Here is a 10,822-nt window from a genome sequence, read left to right as displayed (position 1 = left end):
GACCCGAAAACTTTTTTTTTTTTGAAAATATTACCTATATTTTTATATATTGTATGTTGAAACAAAATTTATTGTATATTTATATGTTAAATTTTCATCATTTAATATTTATTTTGTATATTTTTTATTTATTTAACAATTGTTTATTTGATTTAGAAAATATACTTTAAATTTTTTACAATTAAACTTTCAAATTTAAATCGGAAATTTTGTTATTATGTGTTTAAATTAAAATATTATTATTATTTTTAATTTTTTCGAATTTTTTTTAAAAAAATAAATAAATAAATAAATTTCGGGTTAGACGGGTTGATTCGGGTTAGACGGGTTCGTGTTCGGGTTGGGGGTTTTCGGGTTGTTTCGGGTTCGGGTTGAAAAAAAAAAAGAAAAACATTTCGCGGGTTGACCCGAAATCCGACCCACCCGACTCGATTGACACTCTTAATTTAAACGACAATTTTAAATTCATTACAAATTTAATCTTTAATATTCTTGATTGGGATACGGTTCGTGGACAATATATATAAACGCAGTTCATTTTTAATATATAAATACGGTTCGTTTTTAATATATATTTGAATTTGAGTTCTTTGAAATAAGGTGAGGTTGTAGATCCGACTGATAAAAGAGTGTGTATATATATATACCACATGACATTCATGGATTAAAGATCAGCAAGTTGCGTGTGGATTTTCATTTTCTTTGATTTTTTTTCTTTTTGTTTAAAGTGGATGAGAATGCCACATAATTTAAAATGGACCTTTAATCGGTGTATATCCATATTTATTGGATTCGGCCCCCTTCTTAGTCACACAACACAGTAGGCCTTTTGTAATGTACAAAATTTTAAGTGTACGTCTTTTGTGAAACGGTCACACAGATTTTTCTCATATAATGGGTCAACTTGAATACTTAAAGTCAAAAGTAACATTTTTAACATAAAAAATAATTATTTTCACGGATTGACCGAGTATGATATCAGATAATTAAGAATCGGTGTCCAATTCGAATTGAGATTTATAAACAAATAAGATTAATACTATTTGATTATTTATTTATATGAATTAAACAATGAAGATGCGTGCACCTAATTACGATCTAGTTAGGATAAAACTTACAAGTCACTTGATATATTTGAGATTTAGGTTGGTTCAATAATTTTAAAATTATATATTGAATATAGTAAGAGTATAATATCATGCTGACAATGCTGCCCCTTTTGATTATTATTTTTTATATATAAAAATAGAATTATAAACATTTATAAAATCATCAATAAATTATTAAATTATGTATTTTTATATGTTTTGGACCACTTGTGACATCGATTTTCAATTATTTTGACCCATCAATCCAAATTGTCCACATCATCCATTTGAAAAGAAGTGAAAACTTGTACGAGTTTTCAAACTTTTGTTGTTTACTATTGATAAAAAAATTGAAAATTTATAGAAATAAATGTCAAATAAATTATTTGTTTATTTTAAGGTGGCTTAACCATTATTATTTAGTAAAATTTGTTGTTATTAAATATGACTTTTTTCTTTCAATTATGTAAAGGGTAAAACATATTAATTGGGAAGTACCCTATATTTTCAACTAATTTGGGTTGTAGTTGGTCACAACTTCACCTCTCTTCATTGTCAAGAATAATAAATACGTATACACTAAGGAGGATATTTGGTATATAATTTAGTATAAATTTACATTTCAAAATTCGATTTCCGTTAAGATTGAGAATTGTACTCAATTCAATCCCAAAAACTAGTTTGTGAGATATCTAACATACATCTCTCACGTCCATTAATAAACAATTAGATCATGAAGTTTACAAGATACTAACGGGTGTTTCATAGTACAGTCCAACACATAACGGTGAGTCTGAGCTCTGAAACTATGTTAAGATTGAGACTTGAACCTAACTCAATTCCAAAATTTAGCTCAAGGAGGATGATTGTCCAAATCATATATACAACTCTCAATGACTTGATGAAAACGAATGTGAGACATCTAACAATTTCTGTTAAAGTCAAATACTTTAACACTAAACCGACACGTTTATTTACTTGTACCTTTTGTGGTATTGCAATTTTATTTCCTCAACACTCATGGAAAAAAAAGAAGATAATGCTTACCGTAGAAAATGATAAATTAAAGCTTGCCTAGAATGATATTAAAAAACCATATCTAAGATATAAACCTTTCATTCCGACCTTTAAAAGTGATAACAATTTTAGCCTTAAATTTCAAAAATAGCTGCTATATAAGATTAAGCTGTCCGTTGTCTCATATTGGTCAAAAATAACAACCCAAGGTTCATCGTATTCCTCATAATATATTTTAATTGAAAATTGAAGATTTTATATCGATAATTACAATTTTTTTTTTACCGTCCATACCGTTTTTGAAATCGGCGATCTCCCACGGAATTGGTCAGTTATCTAATATTTATGTTAATTTGAGGATTTATTTTTGAAAAGAAAATCGAACAATTTGATGTAATTACGTTTTTCTCAAACTTTGTGTGTGATCTATTAGCATTAATCTGTGGTAACAGGATGCAAACCGACCGGGGTTCAAATGTGCCTCTTTGTCATATTCGGTCCCGACTTTTTTAAATTTGTTAGACCCATTAAGGAAACTTGAAAAGTCCATTGGGCTTTATTTTCTCCATTAATTGCAAAGATGACATCGACATTGGACTAAGGACGTCCAAAAGTTATATTAATATTCAAGGCATTAAGCTTTTCGCCTAAGTTATGTCTTCTTAGCTTACATATTTTCGTTAATAATATTGAGCGTCCAAAGGGTTTTCATGGGGAAAACTATTGAAGTCTCTTGACTTATTATTCGTACTTTCAAGTCGATCTCTAGCCGAAAATCAGATGATCGAAGAACATTTCTCGGAAAAAAGTTACATAACCATCTGATATTCTAAACATTAACTTTAAAAAATCGTAGCAATGTCATCATATTTTTCCCAGTCAACTCAATAACTATCCGAGAATTTAGTAGATTTTTCTTCCCTTGCTTCACGATATATTTTCTCTATTTTTTATACTCTTCTTATGCTTGATCTGACTTATATATCGGAGATGTCATGTTGAAAGAGATTCTGGCGCTCCCTAGCCTGTTTGTTGATGGTTTCAGGCTATTCTGGAAGAGTTGAGACGAGAAAGAGCTGAAATAGAGAAGAAGCCTATTTGGGAAATGACCATTATCCTCACAAAATATATAAAATTGTTAACCACAACTGCGATATCCATATTTAATCATTGGAAAAGACTGTGGTCCGGGAAGTTTTCTAGAGATCTCTCAACGAAAATGAGGCAACAAAGATATTTGGCAGAGGACTGCTATATCTACATCTTATTATATATCCCTCTGGGCCAGATTACTTGCATGAGATTACTTGCATGAGATTACTACTGCTCATTTACTTTATTTTTGGGCCGGGAATTGCAGAGAATCATTTCAAAATTGTTAGTTAGGTTTTCTGCATTTGAGGACAAGGGAAAATTAGTGCAAAAACAAATAGAACAAAATAAATTCACTTACTAACGATTTGGCAGATTAATATGGTTATTCTTGGCTCTCTCTCTTTTTTTTTTTAATTTATAGTAAAAGCTATACATGTTCGTAATGGTAGAAGTCAATTTTTTAATACGTATAACAGTTGAAAAGTAACATTTTAATCATTCTTTGAGATGAGACAATTATTTCTTCCCCAAATAATTAGACCGATTTGTATAGAAATCAAACATTCAGAAAATTATTGTTGGTGGGCGAATCAATTTTTTTAACCGTATAGTACTCCAAATATATCTACATCTCAATCTCTCTCAATATAAAATATTATGTTGGAGGTCTTGAGGTGATTTGTCTGTCATTGGCAATCAATGCGTTTTGGCAATACTAAGGTCATCTGAATACAGATTACGTCTCTTGAGAGACGGTTTCACAAAATACGACTCGTGAGACCGTCTCATACAAGTTTTTGCCCTGAATACAACGCAGTACACAACTACACATGCAACATTTAGAAATCAGCGTGTCATTTTTATGCTCGTGAAGTTTAATAACATTTAGACCTCAATTTAGACAGACACTGTTTTTTAAATTGGTCACACCAGCCAGAATCCGTCGAACCAATCAAAAACTATGATGAACAAATTAAAAACCAATATGACTGGTTCACCACTATTTAAATTTCTTAAAATTTAATTAAAACCAGTATGGCAAGTCTAGAAGTCTGTCAAGAGCCGCTCATTGTTCGTGCAAACTCATGGCACCGACGATCACCCCCCGCTCTCTTCGGCCCTAGGCCTCACATGCCCACCAGTTTCCATTCGGTTCGTCCCCGAACCACACCGTACTAAGAGAGGTCGGCTCTGATATCAACTGTAACGCCCCAGATTCGACGACTGTCCCCACTGTACCAAGACTAGTCTTTCCAGCGTTTTTATGTCCTCACTAACACGCACCTTAAGAAACTTCTCAGGAGATCACACATCCCAAAATTGCCCCAAGTAAAGCACGTTTAATTTTGGAGTTCTTATATTATGAGCTACCGAAACGAAGATACATCTTCTTGATATAGATAGTTAATATCAAATCTTTTAAGCCATCTTCAACTGCACAGTCTCATACCTGAATATTTTCGGAATCTCTCTCTTTTCGGTGTAAGATCGGTTAGTTAATTGAAAATGTAACTTGCAACATGTGGTATCTCTATCCACCATGTGTTTCCACAGCCCCTTTGACAACTTTAAACAAATGTCTCCAATACTCACAATATCAATAGGTTATTCATCAAACCATATATATTTTCCCACGATTTCCAACAGCATAATTTTTCATAATTTCGTGATGATGAGTTGTGTAAAATGACGTCCTGAGTATAAAATCCAAGAATCAACAGGACTGTCAACAAACAAAAGTAATATATCCTGAATTTCATCCGTTGCAGTGTTGTACTTATTTTTGTCGTTCTTTGCCCCTTTGGCATCGTATAATCCTTATTCACATGGTCTTGTCCCCCAAAGTTCCAACATTCCATATTTCCAACAGACCTGGAGTTGCTTCTTCCGTTCCATGGCTTTGATCTACCTCTGTTCCGTTTAAAATTTATGTTATTCCTGTTACCTCTGCCTTCAATATTTAAACATAATTTGATGTTTTTTTTTAAATAGAATCAATTCTATGAACTTCTTTTTGCAAGAATTCTATTTCTAATATCGTTAAATTCAAGTTTTTCACTACAAATTACTAGTTGCAACTCGCATTGGTTCCTAGTTGTTTGTTAAAAACGCCAAGAATATATAGTACAAACCTTATCATCAACAAGAAATATCTTTTTATTCTTCTCGGACTTATCTGACAAAACCATCATTAGACCTGTAGTTGATCTATCCTTTGCAAATTTATGAGTCACGTTATTCAACAGTGTCAATCGAATAACTTCTGATACCTATCTATCATGGAGGTTCCAATCATCGTCTAATATCTTTTCCAATTTCTTCCGTTTAAAAGGTAAATACATTTTTTACCATACAGATAACCCTCAATTTGCATTCTCCATAACGAAAAATGTTTGGCATCATATTTTTCCAATCTCATGTGTAAAACCTTCCTCACTAGCCATTGCTTTTGAATTCAACATGACACTCTAATATCAGTTATTAGGAATTAAGGTCACTGGTTGATTATTTAGAGCGGTAAAAGTTGTTGAAAAATATACATATAACACAATAGATTTATAATGGTTCACTCTCGATGTGAGAGCTATGTTTAGTTGTAATCGCTACAAATTTCCACTACATTGAACCGAATACAAAAATAACTTTTCAAAAAAAAAAAAATGTCCCCTTTTAAAAAAAATTCTTAAATGAAATAATTAGGCTGCACACATATTAACAATGACCACAATTAAAAGTAAATCGCGGCAACAAGATAATATATGCTAAATATATAAAATATTCTTAAATAAAATAATTAGGTCGCACATAGATTAACAATTGCCAATAGTGGCAGATAAAGAGTGGTTATATTTTTTTTTAAAAAAAAACATTGATATTGACAATGAAATTATGATTGATGAATGTACAAAATTATTAGGTTAGCTTGAAAGGCCAAACCCAACAATTAGCAGCACAAAGAAGTCAATTTAAGTCTTACCATCTTATGGTGGCTTTGACAATTTGATTTGCACCATCAAAAGATGCAACAATAAAGATTCCACTTGGTTTGGCCAATACTGAATCTCACAATTGCGGAAAATAAATGGGCAGGCACTCTCTCAAGCCCATACATCCACTCGAAATGACGAAATAAAACGTAACTTGTGTTTTCTTCATGTTTATACATACATCAATCAAGACATTGACTTTATACATACATACATACACACACACACATATATATATGTTCGTCTTTACGCTGAGTGGTCCGATTCTGGAATTGACATTAAACATATAAAGACATTGACTTCTAAGAGTGGAATTCCAACTCAGAATGCACCCTTTTCACATGTTTCTCTCCGATAAAAACAGCTGAATCGTGCAAGAGAAAGTGTGATCAAACATCAATCAACATCCATTGGATGGAAAGCAGGTTTGAAATATTTTTTTGGAAAATTTTTGCTTCAACGGGATCGTGAGTATGTTGTTCTATTTTTAACTTATTCTAATTTATCATAGAGTGAAAGAACTTTCACATTAAACATAAAACTCAGCCCTGCACCTGTAATGCAAACAGAAAAATGGTTCCCAAGAAATAGTCACGGCGGCCTTGGCTAGGACGATCTGCAGTCCGCAATTCCTTTTGTTAAGTGATAGTTTGTATTGAAAAGGAAAGGTTCAAATAAAACGAGAACAAGTAAAATTTGATCTATCCATGCCAATTCAATGAGGTTGCTGTATCCGGCCAACCCGGGTGCCACATACTTTCCTCACTCCAATTTCTAATCCCGTACGTTTTTGGCTATTTCATTGTATCATCACTGCCAACAAGGGTACATGGGGCAACCGGCACCCTTCAAACCAAAGTAAAACATTGAAACTTAATGTAATGTTTTCAAGACAGTTTTGTTTCTTTAAATGTATTCAGTCGCCCCACTCAATATAATTTTTGGGTGCGCCCCTGACGGCTGAGATCGCCTTTGTGGCCGCTCCACCACGAATTCACACCGATAACCACTGGCCACTACAACTTGCATCCCGAAGCTTCCCGGGATAGCCCATTATCCCCAGAACAAACTATCATTTTCAGTATGGCTAGAAAAGCTCTCGTGCACCAGAACTTATGCAACAAAAGAGTAGCAGATAGGTAAAATCTCAACTAAGAACAGTGGAATGAATGATCAGTTACCGATACCACGGATAAATACAAAGTGAAAAAGAAAAGGTAATAAACATGGATTCAAAAAGAAGTATGATTATTCATTTATCAAATCATCGTAGAAAATTATTTGTACATAACTTTGCGTAGAGATTAATCATTCTGAAGGATGAAATCAACAGAAGCAAAATTACAATCACAGATCACTAAAGATGAATTTGTGGGACAGCAAGCAATCTTTTTACATTAACTCTTGGCTGATTGGCAATAGAATACCTTGAGCTCGCACTTAGGCGAAATGACCTTCAAGATCATTCTCACGGTATCCTCCTGCTTCACTTTAGCCACTTCTTTCTCCACCAAAACCGCCGCCACAATCCTCTCATACCCGCCGCCACCTCCCGCCACATATGAAACCAATGCCGCCTGCACCGGACCGAGACTCGGATTATACGCTGCAGACTCGATGTAAGAACCCCTGTACACTTTCCCTTCACAATCCATTAGCGCCACGCCAGACGGGCAACTGCTGTAGGGAGCATGTGCACTGTTAGCAGCTTCCAACGCCGATTTTCTCAATTGGGCTTCGTCAAGATCGTGTTTTTCGCAATTCCCATTACCCAATTTTCCCACATTCGAATTCCCATTGCAAAGATTCCTGGGATTTGATGCATCATTTAGTGGTGACAGAACCAACCGATTGTGATGGGATTCAAGGAGAAGGGGAGTTTCTTGATCCAGCAAATCATGCGGGCCGAACGGATTCGGTAGAATTTCGGATAAGGGCTTAAAGGTGGGATCTTTAAGCCCACCTTTTAATTCAAGATTTTCTGTAAAATCTTCTGAATCGGCGGTAATGTGGATTCTCACGGAGGAGGAGAAGCGGATCTCCTGCAAGAATTGTCGGCAGTGGCCACAGGGTGCCGCAGAGACGGCAAACGAGAGGAGGCGGGGGCAGCGGTGGACCGCTAGATTTGTGAGAAGGAACTGCTCCGCGTGCACGGAGTGATGCAAGGGCACTCCGGGGAATTCAAGATTGACGCCGTAGTACACACAGCCGTCGGAGCCGAGTCCAACGGCGCCGACATGGAAGTTGGAGATGGGTGGGCGAGCTAAGGCCTGGGCAGAGTCGACGAGGTGGGGGAGAAGGTGCTGTACAGATGGAAGGCTCAAGTATTTGGCCATGGATTCTGCTTCAGAAGCATCTGTAACGAATTGGGATACCTTGGAATCCATGGATGATTGCTTGCGATTATTTTTTGAAGAAATTTTTGGGGACAGAGATTGGATTTTGAAGAATGGTGGGAGTGGGGGAGGAACGATGGTGAGAAGGTGGTTGGTATTTATAGGATTTTGAGTTGGTGGTGGTCTTTTTAAATTGGAATTAGGAGAGGTGCTGTTCTTGCATCACATAATTTTGTCCTCTTTTTATAATTATTTGTTTTGTTTTTATTATTTTTTTGGACAAATTGAGTGAATTTGATGAATCTCCATTGCAATATTTAATCTTGTGAAAAATAATAATTATTATTATTATATAAATATATGAGATCGATCTGATCTATAAATTGAATTAAAATTAATATTTTTTTCATAAATCAAATATATATCTTAAAAAATTAAACACGATGGAGTTTTTTGTGTTATCTTCAATACTCTATCTTAGATTTTATTATTTATCTTATGATATGTTTGGATACAAAAATATTCAACTTATATATTTTTTATTAAGATAAGATTGCTTTATAAATAGCTTTTTATTTAAAAAAAAATGATGCTTTAATTTGAACAAATCATAACAAAAATATTTTTCTATTTTTTATAAAAAATCTAAATATCTGTAAAAACTATATTTTATTATTTCTTATCTTGATTTTTTAATTTTTTTTTCTTTTCGAAAACCCATTTTTCAGTACAATTTTTTCGTTCAAAAATTTTTTAATTACTCGATTTATGCGCGCACACACATTTTTAAGTATTAGCAATTAATGAAATCTACATATACAACATGATTCCAACCATAAATCACAAAATTCACAATTTCTCCTCCAACCTTGTTAGCACCACGAGGACGGTATTGGATCATTGAGCGCTCAATTGGTACCAGACTTGTGCTAAGTATTTATATGTCCATGAGATCTTAGGTTCGAGTATGGGAAGGTACAAACTCCAGTGCCTGAGTTGGAGGAGTCATTGAGTAAAGCTGTCATGGGATAACCGACTCCCGCTAGTTGGATCGGGAACAGCCCATGGACATTACAATATCACTCTTAAATTACAAAAATAACACATCTTCATTTAATAATAAAAAAATCACTCAAACTTATTTTTGGTAAATTTGTATCTCATCCATAACTATAATATTTCATAAAAATATTTTCTTTTGTTTATCTATATTTTTTTATTTTTAAAATGATCATATCACTCATAAGATTTAAAAAAAAAATAATTTTTTAAGTTTTAAATTTTAATATAATATCTATATTTTTCCCCAAAAAAATTTTATTATGTATATACCATATATGCATCGCATACTTAGGGGCGCCAGATATCATTAAAGAATAATGTAGCATAAATTATTTCGTTTATTTATTAAAAATTATCGACTATTTCAATTCACGGTATCAAAAAATCGATTTTAAATATATTTGATCAAAATCCAGAAGAAAGCCAAATCAACCGGACTGAAGCAAAATTAATTCCTTGATATTGTGTAACTTCTTATGAAATTAACATTATACTTAATTGTAATAGTAAAATTAGTAAGAAATTACACTTAACATAAATATTCTATGACAGCAACAACATTGACTATCCAATGGATGCTGTCGGGTTACCTCTAGCTAACTTTATAATTAGTTTAGATCAAACAAAAGATCTATATCTGTTTTTTTTTAATATTTTAGTAAGTTAGGAAGATTCTTAGTAAAGAAAACTAGCTATATCATATATGTTACACACACACACACACACACACACGTAAATTCTTCTTTCATTGTCCTTTGGTTCTCGCATAAACAATTAAAATTTTTTTAATGTTTGCGATAATTAGTTTACTTGAACTAAAGTCAAACGTGGATTCAACGAAAAAAAATTATTAACTATATGTTTGGGGATCCAAATTTGTAGACAACTTTGTGAATGAATCGAACCAAATCATATGTTTTTTTTATATTAGAAATTGAGTTAGAATTTTATAAATCAATTCGAAAATAGAAAATTTAAATATTTTTGGATTACATGTCTAGTTTTCCAGTATCCGATAGATTTTTATTATGCAATACAACTTGATTTATGCCTTTTAATTTTCGAATTTTTCTCCTATTTATTTTTGAATTTTTAGATCATTCATCATTTAGATAGGACTCTTGATTTTCTTGAAATTTTGGTAGGCAGACTTTTGAATTTCTCGCGTATGTATTTCCTTATCGTGTAAAATTTTATCTATCTTTCTGACCTTCTTCTATTTTCAAAAGTTATATAT

The 10,822-nt window shown here is 33.0% G+C and overlaps 1 protein-coding gene across 1 annotated transcript; it reads right to left on the bottom strand.

Annotated features, from left to right (window-relative positions):
• Positions 1-7,418: 7,418 nt before the first annotated feature.
• Positions 7,419-8,691, bottom strand: LOC140971423 (cytidine deaminase 1-like). Its single transcript, XM_073433687.1, has one exon. It carries the CDS (start codon positions 8,572-8,574, stop codon positions 7,585-7,587), a length of 990 nt encoding a protein of 329 aa, XP_073289788.1. The 5' UTR covers positions 8,575-8,691; the 3' UTR covers positions 7,419-7,584.
• Between the last annotated feature and the right edge of the window lie 2,131 nt (positions 8,692-10,822).

The sequence above is a fragment of the Primulina huaijiensis genome, chromosome 2 (assembly GCF_012295235.1).
Source record: "Primulina huaijiensis isolate GDHJ02 chromosome 2, ASM1229523v2, whole genome shotgun sequence".
NCBI classification, from domain to species: domain Eukaryota; kingdom Viridiplantae; phylum Streptophyta; class Magnoliopsida; order Lamiales; family Gesneriaceae; genus Primulina; species Primulina huaijiensis.
Note: the sequence above shows the minus strand (reverse complement) of the source record. Positions and strands in the feature narration are given on the sequence as shown.